General features: G+C 56.7%; 1 protein-coding gene across 4 annotated transcripts; it reads right to left on the minus strand.

The window, feature by feature from the left end:
* Positions 1–7,128: 7,128 nt before the first annotated feature.
* On the minus strand, positions 7,129–16,471 carry GRB7 (growth factor receptor-bound protein 7). 4 transcript variants are annotated; one of them, XM_011929884.1, is made up of 15 exons: positions 16,241–16,471; positions 11,917–12,130; positions 11,657–11,807; positions 11,319–11,475; positions 11,072–11,193; positions 10,904–10,981; positions 10,190–10,327; positions 9,734–9,844; positions 9,417–9,515; positions 9,082–9,162; positions 8,867–8,983; positions 8,620–8,680; positions 8,408–8,495; positions 8,208–8,301; positions 7,129–7,661 (listed from the first exon to the last, which is right to left on the minus strand). In XM_011929884.1, exons 2-15 carry the CDS (start codon positions 12,069–12,071, stop codon positions 7,515–7,517), a joined length of 1,599 nt encoding a protein of 532 aa, XP_011785274.1. In that variant the 5' UTR covers positions 12,072–12,130; positions 16,241–16,471; the 3' UTR covers positions 7,129–7,514. The 4 variants fall into 4 exon arrangements, with proteins under 4 accessions (XP_011785274.1, XP_011785275.1, XP_011785277.1 ...); XM_011929885.1 differs by lacking the exon at positions 16,241–16,471 and adding an exon at positions 15,983–16,090; XM_011929887.1 differs by lacking the exon at positions 16,241–16,471 and adding an exon at positions 15,454–15,599.
* Positions 16,472–16,897: the final 426 nt, after the last annotated feature.

A 16,897-nucleotide genomic window follows, 5' to 3' on the forward strand; every position in this document is an offset into this window, starting at 1 on the left:
TGCGACCCGGGTGGTGGTGGAAGGGCGGGCGGCGGGGCCGATCGCCTCCGGCACAGGCCCAGAACGGCTGAGAGACTGGTCCCACATGCATCCTCCCCTACCCCAGCCTGCCCTGACAATCCAGCCTTACCCAGCCACCCCCTGGCCCCAACACTAAGCTCCTTCAGTAGACGTGTGGGGCAGGGTGCCTTAGCCTGGGAGGAAGGAACCCAAAGATGGGGAATCTGTGTCGGGACTGACAGGTGGAAGAGAGCCAGGGTGGGCCAAGGCCGGAAAAGAGATTCCCTGGATGGACGGGTGCGGTGACTCAGGCCTGTAATCCCAGCGCTTTGGGAGGCCAAGGCGGGAGGATCACTTGAGGTCGGGAGTTTGAGATCAGCCTGGCCAACATGGCAAAACACCGTCTACTAAAAATACAAAAATTAGCTGGGCGTGGTGGCGCACGCCTGTAATCCCAAGCTACTCGGGAGGCTGAGGCAGGAGAATCGCTTGAACCCAGGGGGCGGAGATTGCAGTGAGCTGAGATCAGCCAGTGCACTCCAGCCTGGGCGACAGAGCAAGACTTTCAAAAAAAAAAAAAAGAGAGAGAGAGAGAGAGATCCCTGGAATCTTTTGGGAGATTGGGGCAGTGCCAGTAGGAATGCCCTGTAGGACAGGACTCAGGGCACGGGAGTTGGGCAGGGGAATGCAGATGACCGTGCCTGTTGGTCACAGCTGTGTGAGGGTGCGGGTGGCTTACAGCTTCCCCTCCAACTCCAAGGTCAGAGGGCCCAGTTCCACTACCCAGACCCTAAGGAGATCCACCTGGTTGTCCTGAGGGGATGGTTTCTGCCTTCCATTCTCCCTCAGTCTGCCCCAAACCACCCTAAGATAAACCTAATCCAAGTAAGAACAAAGTGCTTAGGACGAAAACGCAGCTCCAGGCCGGGCGCAGTGGCTCCCACCTGTAATCCAGCAGGTGGGCAGATCACCCGAGGTCGGGAGTTCCAGAGACGAGCTTGACCAACATGGATAAACCCCATCTCTACTAAAAATACAAAATTAGGCCGGGCGCGGTGGCTCAAGCCTGTAATCCCAGCACTTTGGGAGGCCGAGACGGGCAGATCACGAGGTCAGGAGATCGAGACCATCCTGGCTAACACGGTGAAACCCCGTCTCTACTAAAAATACAAAAACTAGCCGGGCGAGTTGGCAGGCGCCTGAGGCAGGAGAATGGTGTAAACCCGGGAGGCGGAGCTTGCAGTGAGCTGAGATCCGGCCACTGCACTCCAGTCGGGGTGACAGAGCGAGACTCCGTCTCAAAAAAAAAAAAAAAAAATACAAAATTAGCTGGGCGTGGTGGTTCATGTCTGTAATCCCAGCTACTCAGGAGGCTGAGGCAGGAGAACTGCTTGAACCCAGGAGGCAGAGGTTGCAGTAAACCAAGATCACACCATTGCACTCCAGCCTGGGCAACGGAGCAAAACTCTGTCTCAAAAAACGCAAAAACAAAAAAAGCGAAACAAACAACAACAACAACAAAAAACACAGCTCCAGCTAAACAGCCCCCCAGGTGCCCATCAAAGAAAAACTTGCCCCTTCCTTGGGGTAGATGCAGCCCTGTAAGAGGGTGTCAGATGACATCATAACTCAACCCACATGGGATTGAATTTCAGGCCTCATCCCCGTTTCCCAACACCGCCCCCTCCTGTATGGAGAGCCTCGGGAACCCTGGCGGAGCAGCCTCAGCGCCCTCCCTCGAAACTCCAGGATGGCCCACACCCCCAGGTTCTGCAGTCCGGTCTGCAACATCCAACTAACTCTCCCAGGATCCAACTCCTTTACTGTCTCCCCCAACTCGACTGAGAGCTCAGAGTCCTTTGTCCTAATTGCCACTGCATACTCCCCCTCAAGCCCCAAAGCTGAAGTTCTGCCAACAGCACAGGACAGGAAAGCAGTCTCTGCAGACCCCCACCACTGTGCGAGCTGGACCAAGCCCTGACCTCTCTGAGCCCTCTTTCTGTCTGTTGGACCAGATCAGTACTTCACTGGTTCAAGCCTTTTTCCTGAATATACCATAAGGCTCAAGTTCCAGATAGAAAGGCAGTGCATCCCCCATCACCACCCAACCTGCCCCTCAAGCCCCTGCCAGAACCCTCGGGTCTGGGAAGCAGTTATTGGATAGTTTGGAAAAAGAATCCTTCCAAGTGGCTTTGGACTCCCTTCTCTGTGTCCTGTCCTTCCGCTCTTCGTCCCTCATCAGGGTGCCTGGCACTGGGGCCCGAGGAAGGAGCCAGGCAGGGTCCCTGACCTGATGTTGAACCCTCGGGCCTGTCCACCACCCGTGAACTTGGATGTTGCAGAACTGGCCAGGGCTTTGTCTGGATGCCCCGCCCATGGAGGTGGGCTCCCCTAGAATCATGCCCATCCCTATCCCAAAGTCCAGAGCGTTGGCAGCAGTCCTTCCTCTCCTCCACACTTGAGCAGGCAGGGAGGCCAACACTGTAGCCACACCCTCCACAGAACCCCTACCCTAAAGGCCCATGGTGCTGCCAAGGATGGCAGTGTGCCCTGGCACCCAGCTCCCACCAGCCACACTGGCTCCGGGAAGCCAGAATGTGTGATGCATGGCAGGCAGCACTTCGCGTCAACTCCCCAGATATGGGCCCTGTCACCCTCTCTCAGTGCTGGGTCCTCCTCTGCATGGAAAGATGATGAGGAATTTCCCCTTTGCCCTCAAGATTTTTTCTGAAATGGTTTTAATAAGTACATATAATTTTACAATGAAACCCAATAAATCAATTTTGAAAAGACAGTATCTGAGGTCCCGGCCCCCTTCCTCTCCCCCAGAGAAGCCCCTGCTTCCCCTCCCACCGGCCTGGATTTTCTCAGAACCACAAGCCTCCCCGATCTAGCACTGTAGCTGTCCTTGGCAGTCCTTTCTGCTGTCTGACCAATGTAGGTCATGCTGCAGTCTCTGAGGTACAGCAGCAGCCTTCCCACATCCTCAGAGCTGGGAGATCTTACCCGGGGGTCACACAGTGAGCTGGCCCTGAGAGAGGGTCCCTGTCCCCCCAAACTCTTAGCAGCTATATCTCCAAAAAGCCAGAAATCTTAGACACTCACCAAGAATGGGCTGCTGGTCTCAGGTAACCAGATTAGGGCCAAGTGCTGCCCCCTCTAAGGGCTCCCAGCAGCCTAGGTCCCTCACAGTGGCCAGCACTGAGAAGGGAGGGGGCAGAGAACAAAGGCTAGAGCAGGGCAGGGCTGCATTTCACCACCTGCCACTGGGCTGAGTCTGGCCTCTGTCCCGAACTCCCTCTGTGACCCCAGGTGAGTCCCTGTCTTTGTCTGAACCTCAGTTTCCCATTTGTAAAGGGAGAAGGACATCTGTCTCACAGTCTCCAATTAGCTGATTAACAGAGAGGCTCTATCCCTGCCCAGTGCCTCAGGCTGTGAAGGGACACTGGGTCCTCTTTTTGTGCAGTCTAAACCCCTGGACATGCTGAAGAGGCAACTCACCCTGACCCCTTTCTCTCACTCCAGGCTGGAACCCTGGCACCCACACCTCAGAGGTGGCCCTGGGCACCCATGGCCAGCCACAGAGCTGGTACCACCCTGTTCGGTGCTTGAGCTGCAGCCTGTGGTGGGGATGGCTCTGGGAACCGTGGCAGGCGGCAGGCAGCAAGTTGCACTGGGTCCTGCCTCCAGTCCTGCTAAAAAGAAGCAAAATCTGCCACCCTTCCTGCCCTTGGGCTGCAGTAAGTTCTTCCAACAGATTCCCAGGAGGTCCCAGGCTGGGGTGTGCATGAGACCTCTCTGCCCACCTCTGTCTGCCAGGCCTGGTCCCGGCTTCCCAGCCTGGGGTTAGCCAAGGATGGGGGTGCCTTGGTCAGGAGTGGCTGCCAGGGCTGCCAAGCCCCGCTCAGGGGTTCATTGTAGAGGCTGCACGGTCTCAAGGTCAGCTCAGGACAACCCTCCAGGCCAGAGACGATGGCTGCAGGAAAGGGAGGGGCTCTCTAAGGGAGGACCCCCGTAGGCCACTATTGCTGTCACTGTAGCTGAGGAATGCCACCTGGATGTCAGCCAGACAGGGGAAGCAGAACATGCCCAGACCTGGTCCTCAGACCTGGGTTGGAATCTTGGCTCTCCCACTGTGATCTGGGGCCAGGCTGCCCCCTGGGCCATCAGTGTCCTCACCTACAAAACAGCGTCTCACCACCTCCTGTCCAGGCAGTCCCAAAGATTTGAGGAGGGGCTCTCCATTAAAACATATCAGTATCTAATAGAATATCCAAGCATATACAAAGGTGGAGAGGATAATTTAACAAATCCCCACATACCTAGCACCTGTCACCAAGCTTCAACCAATATCAACAACCAGTGTCAACTCATGGCCATACCATGACTATGCCCACACCCTCTCCTTTAACCTCTGGATTTTATTTTATTTTATTTTTTTTAATGTTTTTATTTTTATTTTTTGAGACAAGGTCACGTTCTGTGGCCTAAGCTGGAGTGCAGTGATGTAATCATGGTTCACACCAGCCTCGACCTCCTGGGCTCAAACCATCCTCCCACCCCAGCCTCCCAGGTAGCTGGGACCACAGATGCATGTCACCACACCTGGCTAATTTTTTTATTTTTAGTTTTTGTAGAGAGAGGGCCTCACTATGTTGCCCAGGCTGGTCTCAAACTCCTCCCACCTCAGCGTCCCAAAGTGCTGGGATTACAGGCATGACCCACTGTGTCTGGCCACCTCTGGGTTATTTTAAAAGCAAAGCTTCAGCATTACTCAGTATACCCAGGTAATAAACCTGCACATGTACTCCATGAACCTAAATTAAAAGTTGAAAAAGAAAAAAGAATAAAAACAAAGCTGAGACATCATATGATCTCACCTTTAAATACTTCGTAATGAATTTCTTAAAGATAAAGGCTTAGAAAAACCATAACTGCAATACCATTATTACACTTTAAAAAGTTAGCCATAATCCCTTAATATCTCAAATGTCTGATCAGAATTCAGATTTCCCCCAGTTGCTCATAAATGCTTTTTACAGTCAGTTTGGATTTGAATCAAAGGTCAGCACATCATTTGGTCAATAAATGTCTAAATTTCTTGAAATCTGGAGATTGCCCATCTTTTCTTATAATTTTGTTGCTGTTGAAGAAGAAACTGGGTTGTCTGTTCTGTAGAATTTCCCAATCTGGATATTTGTCATGGTTTCCCTTGTATTTCCTGTAAACTAGTTGTTGAATCCAAGGAATCAGATTCAGGTTTGGTGTTTTGACAAAAACAATGATTAGTTGGGGTTCACATGTCTGCGGGAGGGTCTGTCTCCTGAGTTGAGCAGCAAGTTCAGGTGCAGTCAATCTGATACATTTATTAACCAGCTCCCATCACCTAAGAGCTCAAACTAAAAAACTCTCAGACAAGGCCGGGCACGGTGGCTTGTGTCTGTAATCTCAGCACTTTGGGAGGACAAGGTGGGTGGATCACTTGAGGTCAGGAGTTCAAGGCCAGCCTGGCCAATATGGTGAAACCCCATCTCTACCACAAATACAAAAAATTAGCCAGGCGTGGTGGCAAGTGCCTGTAATCCCAGTTACTTGGGAGGATGAGGCAGGAGAATTGCTTGAACCCAGGAGGTAGAGGTTGTAGTGAGCTGAGACTGTGCCACTGCATTCCAGCTTGTGCAGTAAAGTAAGACTCCATCTCAAAAAACAAAATAAAAAAGCCTCTTAGACAAAAACATAGACTGGTGTGAGCAGTGGGCAGAGGCCAGACATCTGTCTCACAGTCTCCAATGAGCTGATTGACAGAGAGGCTAACAATAGAATATTATCTGGGCTTAACTGGAGGCACAGGGGAGTGGTGGATTTATTTATTTATTTATTTATTTTTGAGACTGCGTCTTGCTCTTGTTGCCCAGGCTGGAGTGCAATGGCACGATCTCGGCTCCCTGCAACCTCCGCCTCCCAGGTTCAAGCCCAGGTTCTCCTGCCTCAGCCTCCCTAGTAGCTGGGATTACAGGCGCCCGCCACTATGCCCCGGCTAATTTGTGTATTTTTAGTAGAGATGGGGTTTTGCCATGTTGGCCAGGCTGGTCTCGAATTCCTGACCTCGGGATCTGCCTGCCTCAGCCTCCCAAAGTGCTGGGATTACAGCTGTGAGCCACTGCGCCCGGCCAGGAGTGGTGGATTTATATTCGGGAAAGATCGCTCTGGGTGCTAAAGGATGTGTTGGAGAGGGAGGCCAGATGCAGAAGGCTGAATGCTAGCAGGTTCCATTTATATGGCTTTCTGGAAGGGGCAGAACTAGGACAGAAAGGTTTCAGGTTGGGGAGGAGGGAGCAGGATTGGTAGTAGGGGACACAGGGACTTGTGGGGGGCAATGGGGCCGTTCTGTGTCTTGGTGGTGGGGCTGGATGCATAACTGTGTACATGCTGGGGCCAACTGTCCCACCAGCTAGTCCAGGACCAGCGGAGGACAAGCATGCTGTTGGACTCATCTCCAACTCCCAGGCCCTGTTAGTTACCCCTCTAGCCTTAGACTGTCAGAAAATCTCTCTGGGATGACGGTCTCTTGTCCATTCACTTACTTAATTAGCAATGACTGGGCGCCCACTATGTGTCAGGCTGCACGGTGGGCACTGGAGACTCTCAGATAACCATGACCACTCCTGCCCTTGAGGAACATCTAGGCAGGCAGGGCCATGGCCTCGATCCATTTGACACTTTCACCAAGGCCTCCACAGGTGCCCACCTCTCCGGGTCTCCCCCCACTTTTTTTTTTTTTTTCCAGACAGGGTCTCACTCTGTTACCCAGGCTGAGTGCAGTGGTGCAATGTCAGTTCACTGCAGCCTTGATATCCCAGGCTCAAGGGACGAGGGATCCTCCCACCTCAGCCTCCTGAGTAGCTGGGACGACAGGTGCACACCACCATGCCCGGCTCATTTTTTTTATTTTTGTTGGGACAGGGTCTTGCCATGCTGCCCAGGCTGGTCTCAAACTCCTGGACTCAAGTGATCGTCCTACCTTGGCCTCCCAAAGTGCTGGGACTATAGGCGTGAGCCACCACGCCCAGCTCTGGTTCCCTTCTTGATTTCAGCCAGCCAGGCCTTGCTGGACAGAACTCATAGGTATATCAAAAAATAATCTTTATTGTCACTAGTATAAAACAGAGCAGATCAACTGGCCTCTCAGTCTGTACAGAGTGTGGGGCATGAGACTGCCTGGGCTGCCCCCAATTCTCCCATAATGCCCTGCCCTAGAGCAGCAACTCTGGAGCTAGGAGAAGGGGAGGGGGCCACCCCAGGCCTTCCCTTGAGGAGAGGGGTCAGGAGTGAACTGGAGCGGGGGCTGGTTTCTACCTGAGGAAGGCAAAGAAGCAGAGGCGAAAACTGGAGTGGGGGAACCCTTCCGCTCCTCATCCCGTTCCCCGCTGCCACGTCCCAGAGTCCACTGGATGGGTGGAGAGGCGGCGGGCAGCCTGAAGGCAGGCTGAGGCACGAGCCAGTCCATGGCCTGGTCAGAGGGCCACCCGCGTGCAGCAGTGGCGCAGCAAGCATGGCAGGATGCCACGGTTCAGCTGGTGGAACTCCACGAGCTGCAGCAGGTCAGTGAAGCGGGTCTGGCCATCATCCATGCTGAAGTACAGGCGGCCCTCCTCCTCACTCTGGGGCAGAGTAGACGGGGCGGAAGGTCAGGGAGGGGCCCGAGGCTTAGGGAGCTCCCTCCTGGGCCAGGGCCCCACCCATTTCCTTTTATTCTTTTTTCTTTCTTTTCTTTTTCCTTTTTGTTTTTTTAGACAGGGTTTTCTCACTCTGTCATCCAGGCTGGAGTGTGGTGGTGCCACCATGGCTCACTGCAGCCTTGACCCTCTGGGCTCAAGCAATGCTCCCACCTCAGCCTCCTGAGTAGCTGGGACTACAGGTGTGCACCACCATGCCTGGCTCATTTTTAAATTATTTGTAGAGATGGGGTCTCCCTGTGTTGCCCAGGCTGGTCTCGAACTCCTGGGCTCAAACCATTCTCCCACCTTGGCCTTCCCAAGTGCTGGGATTACAGGTGTGAGCCACCGCACTCAGCCTCCCACTTCTTGGGCAGGGAAAAGGGAGACGCACTGGGGGCCAGGGAGCCTCTGGAGGGGCCTGGTGAGGAGGACAGGTTGCTGGGAGTCCTGTGTGTCATTGCAGGACTCCGGGGACACAGGGAAGCTCACCGGCAGGATAAGATAATGCTTCACTTTCTGCAGGTGGCACAAAGAGAGGACAAAGCCCTGGGGGTTCCGCTGACTCTCCCGGACCAGGAACAGGCTGCCAGAAGACAGGAGATAGGGCAGCATTACCCGAGGACCCATGGCTGCCACCTGGACCCCGGTCTCTCTTATCCCTGGGTCTGTTGCCCGGCCCTGCCCCTTACCCGTCTACCAAGCCCTGCTGTCCAATAAGCCGCTGGCTCTCCTCACGGGAAATGCGCCCGTGGAACCAGAGTTGGGTGCGGTGGATGGCTGCGGTGGGGAAGGACATGGGCAGTCACTTTGGGGAGGGGACCCCTATACCATCTGCTCCCCACTGAGAATGCAAAGAGAAGTCGAGGCAGCCCCCGCCCCAGGACTCAGGGCCGTCACGCACCTGCACTGAGGCTCGTGCCAGAGGCCGGCGTGGGCAGGCTGAGGCGGTGGTTTGTCTTCTTCTGTAGAGCAGTGGGAGATATGGGAGAGTCGGGGTGTGCTTGCGGGCATTACCCAGCACCTCAGGAAGGCAGAGCACTTCTCCCCAGCCAGGGGGCCTCCCCCTGCCCCCTCTTCCTCCCTCCTGTTTCAGGGATCCCACCCAGAGAGTGGGTCCCCAGCACAAACACACAGGCAGCAGGCCTCACCCTCCAGGCGTGGGCCTCCTCCAGGGCCGCACTCAGAGCCTCCCGGGGGTTCTCGATGACGCGCCCAGCATGGCCAGAGAAGTCCATGGCCACCAGGGTATTATCTGAGACACTTCTCTGGAGATGGAAGGAGAGGGGAAAGGTCAGAACAGGGCCCAGGTACCCCTAAGACAGGGCCTGCGTGCCCACCCTTCCATCCCCTTGTGTGTACTCACCAAGGGTGGGGAACCCAAACAAGGCGGACGCAGATGGCGAGACTGTGCCTGCTGGTAATTCCTGTACAGCTGCACCCCGTACTGGGGGTGGGGAGAGAAAGAGCGCTTGAGGTCGAGAGGTCCTGGGGGCGTGGCTGTGACCCCCCTTCAAACCAGGACTTGCCCAGACTAGGGCTGTATTTCTGCCTTCAGTGGGTGCTTCCTATAACTTCAGGCTTGGACTGAGGGTTATCAGAGAGCAAGGCTGTGATGCCCTCCTCATTCCTGAGACTTCCGGGCAGAGCTGGGAATCCCTCTGGCCAGGTCAGCCCCCCATGCCACTGCCAGGGTCTCACCTTGAAGAGGCGGAAGGCAGCCAGCCAGCAGGTGCGGCTCTGCTCATCTTCACTGCAGAAGATCCGAAGCCCCTTGTGGCCATTTCGAAGCTTGTTGGGCTGCGGAGAGAGGAAACTGGCTGGTCCCGTATCTGCCTTTGGGACTACCTCTGTCCCTGCTCCACAGAGCAGAGCAGGATCCAGGGAGTTTCCAGCAGGCCAGGGTGCAGGGAGAGGAGTCTAGGCATCTGAATTGGGACTAAGCCCCAGGCAGGATCCAAGGGCCTGAGCAGTTCCTGCTTCCCCAGGCCAGGGGCCAGGCCTGGCCAGGTCTTCACCTTGACACAGAAGCCGAAGTCGGTGGGCATCCCGTAGAGCTTGCGGCCTTGCGTCACCACGTACACGTTGGACTCGTTCACATCTGCCACGTACTGCAGGTGCCTTGGATCCTGAGCAGCACAAGTGAGCAGGACTTGGTACAGGTGGACCCCGCCCGCTATGACCTCCCCCCACAAGCCAGGTGGGGAGATTTCAGGACCAGAGAGGGGCAGGGGAGTGCCCAGGGTCACATAGCAAATAGAAGCAGAGCCAGGACTTAAACTCAGGTCATCTTTTCTCCTGCTACCTCCCTGGGCAGGTGAGCTGGGCAAGGATGTAGGGAGAGATGGTAAACTGGAGGTGGTTGGCCTGAGGGGCACAGGGGGAGAAGGGCTCAGGGGTTCCAGCAGAGAAGGGGCAACTTCTAAAAGGACCAGGGACAGCAGAGGCTGGAGCTGGCACTCTCAAGACCTCACCTTAGAGGTGCCCTTGGTGGAGTAATAGAGGCCAGATCGGCGCAAGAAGCAGAAAAAGCGTTTCCAAAGCTTCCGTCCTGAACCCCGCAGCTGCAGAAAGCCCTGGATCTCAGGGAAGCTGCCAGCATTCAGGAAGTTCTGAGCCAGAGAAGAGAAGAGAGTGGGAGGTCTGACCTCCTCCCTTCCCCTCTACCACCAGGATGTTTTCTTTTTCTTTTTGAGACGGGGTCTTATGCTAGTGCGGTGGCACGATCACAGCTCACTGCAACCTCGACCTCCCAAGCTCAGGTGATCCTCCCACCTCAGCCTCCCAAGCACCTGGGACCAGGCTCATGCCACCATTCTTGGCCTTTTTCTTTTTTTTTTTTTTCTGGAGAGACAAGGTCTCACTATGTTGCCCAGGTGGTCTCAAACTTCTGGGCTTAAGTAATCCTCCTGCCTCAACCTCCCAAAGTGCTGGGATTACAGGCATGAGCCACCACACCCAGCCCACCCTCAGGTTTTTACAAGGAAATGCTCCACATGCATTTCTTGCCCCCATTTAACAGAAGAAACTGATGCTCAGGCAGGGAAAGTGACTTGTCCCCAGTCACACAGGACTGTGGTTTGGCTCTTTCTACCACATAGAGGGGAGGCCCAGGACCTAAGGGCGAAGAAGCACTGGTCAGTTCTGGGGAGTCATGAATATGCAGTGAAATGGGGGGGTCTCCCCACCTGGATGAGGTCTTCATGGGATATACCAGTGTGTGCATCGAGACAGCTGGAGACCATTTTTTCTGGGAACAGGGAGTGCTGAGGGTAGAAAAGTGTCAGGGGTCAGGGCGCCAGTGTCCGGATCAGGATCAAGGCATCCCAGTGCCCAGACAGCCCTCACACACTCACTGGGGAGCTCTTGAACAGTTCGTACTTGGCGAAGTTTTTCCGGAAGACGAAGCGGCTATCTCCGCCCACGGGCCAGGCAGCCTGCACTTCCACCACCGACTCGTGGTCCTCCAAACCCCGCTCTGGGGTCAAGGGCAAAAAGCAGAGGTTACTGGAGATCAACCAGATCTCCCAGATGAGTCACATGCCTAGCCCGAGATGCGAGGCATCACCTCCCGGCCTGGGTAGTTCCATGCACCCGACTTACCCAGTGCTAGGTGGGGGTGGCACTCCACCAGCCCCCAGGTCTCGTCGCTCAAAGCGTGAGCTCGCTGCACCAGCATTTCACACACATGGCGAGCTGTGGCACCTGCCGCCACCTCCACAGACCTGCAGGCCCCATCCTCACTGTACACCTTTACCACCTGTGCCCCAGGAATTGCAGATGACTTGAGGGGAGGCAAAGGGTGATTCCTTCCCTTTCCGCACCTGCTAGACCCTCAGGGACTCCTAACCAAGATCCCCCGCCGCCATGGAAGTGGCCGTGTATCTCCCACAGATCCAGAACTCCTGCATCCCTCCCTTCCCTTCTGCGGGACAACTCACATGGGGGCGGCTGGCATCGCGGGGGAGCAGCCCCCTTGCACTGGAGGGGCCCCCGAGAATAGGGCTCTGTGAGGGAGGACTGCAGAGCTCAGGGAAGGGGTTGGGGATGGAGGGGAGGGAGGTGGCACGCCGCTCCTCCTCTCGAAGTTTCCTGTGGCAAGAAGAAAAAGGGAGAGAGGTGTGGGGAAGGGAGCAGTGGCCTGCAAGCCTCTCTGTATTATCCAGCACTGACCTCCCCCAAGCCCCACATCCCATCGTACCTGCTGGTGGTTGGGATGAGGAGAGGCTGGGACCTCTTTACCTCCTCAGGCAGAGGGGTATCAGGGGGCCGGGGAGTCCCAGGAGGGGTCCCGGGGGCTGGGCAAAGGTCTTCCGGAGAGCTGCCAAGATGAGGTGGAGACAGATCCAGCTCCATGGCATCTGAGGGAGAGAGGGGCTGAATGGAACCAGTTGTGTCAGTTGTATGCCCTTGTCCTGGGGAGAGGGGACTAGAGAAATCAGACCTCCTGACCTCACACGGTGGTTAGGGTGCCCCTCAGAGTTTACCTAGCACCTCACTGCTCTAACTGGAGTTTCCCTGAAGCCCTTGGGGAAGGATAGAATGAGCCTCATTTTATAAAAGGGGACACTGAGTCTCTGAGAAGGCAGCATTCTTAGTCTCAGTCACAGGTGAGTCAGGAGTAGAACCTGGTGTTTAGACTCCAAGTCCAGTGCTCTTTCTGGTTTTTTTTTTTTTCTTTTTTCTTTTTTTTTTGCAGTGGCGCCATCTCAGCTCACTGCAACCTCTGCCTTCTGGGTTCAAGTGATTCTCTTGCCTTAACCTCCCGAATAACTGGGATTATAGGTGCATGCCACCATGCCCAGCTAATTTTTGTATTTTTAGTAGAGATAGGGTTTCACCATGTTGGCCAGGCAGGTCTCGAACTCCTGATCCGTCCGCCTTGGCCTCCCAAAGTGCTGGGATTACAGGCGTGAGCCACTGCACCCAGCTCCAGTGCTCTTTCTTTAGCACAAAGTTGCTCACAGGAAGAGCTGAGGGTCCACCCACCACAAGCCTGGTGGTCACAACAGATTTCACAACCCACACACTCTCAGGCTCAGCCCTCAGGGTCAGGGCAAAGGTCCACTCCTTTGCCTCCACGCGTGGGGCACTCACTGCTCTGGGCTCTGCCCGGGTTTTTCCAGCACTGTGTTGCCAGACCCAGTTGCCAGAGCCTGTTCGTACTTGGTGAAGTTTGGCCTGCCCAAGTGATGAGTGATGCAGAGGGGAGAAGGAGGTGGGGAAGGATGGGAGCCAGAAAGGCAGGAGAGCCAGCTCCGCTTCAGTGCAAGGGGGAGAGCGGGCCAGGGGTAGGCGTCCTGGCCCCAGCAGCCCCTAAACCTTGCTTACCCTCCCCAGGCCATCCTCCTGCCCAACTCTTTCCTGAGGCTCCAATGCTAGAGCCACTTCCTCTGAGAAGCCTTCCTAGCTTTCTACATTCTGAGTGAACGACTCCCTCTCAGCACCGTGCAGGGGCTATATCATCCATTACTGTGCACCTGTCCTATCCACTCATTTGTCCAAGGGCACCTGGTACCCCCAGGCAAGGCCAATCTCACCCATGTCTTATCACTTACAGGGGCTGCACAGACACTCAGGACAAGTAAAGACAGGAGGGCGGGCGAAGATGAGCACTAGAGGTGGAGGTGGGGCTGGCCCCTCCTCCTCAGGAACCAGGCAGACCCCTTTGGCTGGACTGAGACCTGGGAGAACCTGCAATCCCAGCCCCAGCCTGTTCTCCGAACACTGGGCCAGTACTATGAGGCCACCTGGGGCACCTGGGATTGATCCCTCAGGAGGGCGCAGGCACCTGACCCTTCAGTGAGGGCATCAGGAGATTTGGGGGACAGGTGAGTCAGGGCAGGCGGGACAACACTGCCTAGGGCTCTCCATTCAACCTTGACTCATCCACACAACTTCCTGGCTTAGGAGAAACAAAAACAGCCGTGCCTCTACCCTCCCCCCAACTCCCCAACCCAATGGTAGCCAGAGCCGAATGGGGGAGGCATGGGGCTGGGAACAGGATGGGGGAGGAAGATGTGGGGCCTGAGGCTCCTCTGACATCACCTCCTCCTCCCCACCCTCGGCCTAACTCCAGGCCAGGTGGGACCTGTGAACTCTGGCCCCCAGTGCCAAACCACCGCCTTGTCAGGGAGTCCCTCACCGGGGAAAGAGAGAGGCAATGCCCGGCCTGGATTCAGAGGCCCATTTGGAGAGAAGCCAGCGTCCCAGCGGTGCCCCTCCCTACCCAAAGCATCGCTCAGAGCCCCCGCCCCGTGTGGATGAGGTTCCTCCCGACACATTCTCCTGGGTGTCCCGGCCAGAGAGGTCCCACAGGAGCAGGAGCGGAAAGGGAAAACACTCAAGAAGACAGACAGACAGGATGAAAGGCCAGGGAGGGGGCCCAGGGTCCTGCCAGGAGGCGCAAGATATACCCGCCACCCGCTAGCAAGAGACACCAGCACCTCAATACCAGAACACAATCCCCCACTCCCACCCCAGTCTAACCTCCAAACCGCCCCGGTCTCCAAACAGCCCCGGTGATTTCATTCCAGGTTGCAGGGGGCCAACACCTGCCTCCAAATCACAGACCAACAGTGGGGTGGGGAGACGAGCAGAGAATTCAGGAGGGCAGCGCTTGGAAGGGGTTAGAAGTGGATTTGAATCACATTACAGCCTGGCCTCAGAGATCAGAGACGGCCAGTCCAAGGCTGGGGTTTGCCTTCAGATCCCCCCACCCGGGCTCTTCAGCCCCTTCTAAGTCTGGAGGCGGGTGGAATCCTCAAGACCAAAGGGGTGAGCAGGGAGGAGGAAGGGGTCCTGGCTGTAGGCCTGGCAGCTTAGAGATCTGGAGTTCTGAAACTGAGGCACCGGGAAAGCTTCGGTTGGAAAGACCTACTCCCAAAATCAGTTTGTCCCCTCAACGAGGCAACTCCGGCCGTGTCTTTCCAGCTGCCTCCTCCCCCAGTGGCTCCAGCCCCACCCGCGTTCCCGTCCTCCCAACCTCCTTGTTTACTTCCTGAATCACGCCCCACCTGGCTGGCCCTAAGGGCGGGTGGCGGGGCCCGGTGTTCAGGGCCAACAGAAAACAACTCTACTTCCCAGAGTAGGGGGAAGGGCTTGCGGGACTGAGGCCTGGGCCAGGGGCCTGGATGTGGCGGGAGCGCCCCCGTCCGCCCAGTACTCCACGCCCCGCCCCCACGGGACAGGCTTATAACCTTTTAGGGTGCAGGGCCCAGGTGAGAAGGTGAGAAACCCCTGGATGACTCCTAGTAGAAGGGAAGACCCGGGACTCTGAGGCCCCGCCCACTCTCACCCAGGAAAAATACCCAATGGGAGAAGGCGGGGCAGCTCTTTTAAAGTTTAATTCGGGAAGAATGCTGGAGTGTCTGTGCGGTTAATCATTACAAGCTGCCTGCTTCCATGAGGTCCCCCCACCCCGCACAAAGCAGGATATCAGGAGAGAGCAGAGTCCAAGACCGGCGGACCAAAAGGGAGCATTCCTGGTGGGCAGTGAGGCTGGAGCGGGGCGGCGAGGCGGGTTCCACCTTGCCGGCAGGTGCATTCTCTGTCCTCAATCTGCCAGGGAGACCCAGACCGGGTACCTGGGTCTCTCCTTAGCCTCATCAAGCAGAGGAAACTATCTGCCATCCCCCACCCCACTCTCCCCAGGCCCCACCGCACTGCAGAGCCCCTCACCCACCCCTCTAGCCTTCCTGCCCACTTCATGCTGAAGCCAGGAGGGACCCCGGCTCACCCGGCCTCCACTTTCCCACCCGAGGGCCGGAGGCGGTGTTGCTGAGCAGGGCATACAGTCTGGAGAGATGGAACCTGAACAATTTAGAGGATCCCTCTCCTTCACTGTCCTCAAAGTGGAGGGGGCCCTCCCCACATCTCCCCGCAGCCCGCGGAGACGTCTGTCTTAGAGACTTGGGGAAACCCAAACTGGGGTAAACTGGGCGAGCCAAGGAGTGAGGGCGGCTCTCCCAGGATGTGCGGGGAGGGGCTAGTTTCAGCGGGAAAGCCAAGTCGGAGGAGAGAATCAGGTTTTCCTTCCCATTCTCGCTGCTGGCTTCGGGGAGGTGTACGGGGAGGGAACAAGGAGGGCTGGAAACCAGGATGGGGACGAAAGAGGGCGGGTGGGGAGGAGGGGGCGGGGTGGGAGATGGGCGAAAAAGAGAAAAGTGGGAGGTCGAGCAACCCAGCAGGAGACCCAGCCTTTCCCTACCGGCCCCCAGACCGGCCGTGCCTGCCCCCAAAGGATGAATGCCCACTTGGGTTCTTACCTGAACCCCGAGCATCAGGACACCCAGCTGGGACCACGTCTTCAGGGAGTGAGACGCCAGGCCCTTAAGTACCTGTCCCCCTCCAGCCCCCGCCCCGCGCCTGACATCACCGAGGGGGGAGGGGGAGAGCCAGGTGGCTCCAATCCGCCCACCTGGGCCGCCGGCCAGTTCGGCCGGAGACGGGCACAGCCTGGGGCCCTGGTGCGGCTGGGGGTTGCCTGGCAGGCTGTCGTCTGAGACCGATCTCTGTCCCCTTACCTGGAGGAGCCCCAGCAGGAGTAGCAGGACACCCGTTCCGAAGTCTGGCTCCGTCTAGGAAGCCCCAGATTCCTAGATTTTATTTCAGATCCACTCCCGCTTCTCTACAGGTGGTAGGAGGGTGCCCCGACTTCGGACAGAGAAGTCAGGGCCGGGGGAGTCCTGTGTGTCCAGATTCCAGGCCCAAGGAAACTAAAATTATCTTGGGCAGATGGGGGCGTGTCCAGGGGAGGCGCCTTGGAGGAGGAAGCCTGGGAGGAGGGTGGAGACTCCCTGACACTCTACGCCAACTGGGATTGTTTTTGCCCTTCCTAGCCTGGTAGCAGGTGCCAAGAGAGGGTGCAGGTGCCTAGGGAGAGGCGGGGAAGACAGCCGAACAGACAGCACCAACAGCGAAGATCAAGAGTCCCGACCACCTGGGAGGGCGGGGGGAGGGTCTGAGGGCTGTAAGGTAAAGGGAACCACCCCGTCCACTCCTCCCAAACACCCTCCCCGAACACCTGGTCTGTTCGTTGGCCAAGCCAGGGAGCCCTTCGGCAGCTCTGGATCCCACCCCATGGGGCAAAGAGCACCCTGCCAAGGAGGGACGCCAGCCAGCGGGGTGTCCAGCAACATGGCCTGCCCATCCATCTGCAGGCACCCATACCATGGTGGCTG

Source organism: Colobus angolensis, unplaced genomic scaffold (assembly GCF_000951035.1).
Source record: "Colobus angolensis palliatus isolate OR3802 unplaced genomic scaffold, Cang.pa_1.0 Scaffold83, whole genome shotgun sequence".
Classification (NCBI taxonomy): Eukaryota; Metazoa; Chordata; class Mammalia; order Primates; family Cercopithecidae; genus Colobus; species Colobus angolensis.

Bases quoted from the DNA above. Each gene is read 5' to 3' on its own strand.
- GRB7 (XM_011929884.1), bottom strand. From the start codon at position 12,071: ATGGAGCTGGATCTGTCTCCACCTCATCTTGGCAGCTCTCCGGAAGAC. The intron at 11,808-11,916 runs GTACGATGGGAT...TTCTTGCCACAG, and splicing joins CTCATCCCAACCACCAGCAG to GAAACTTCGAGAGGAGGAGC. The intron at 8,496-8,619 runs GTGCGTGACGGC...TCCCCACCGCAG, and splicing joins TGGCACGAGCCTCAGTGCAG to CCATCCACCGCACCCAACTC.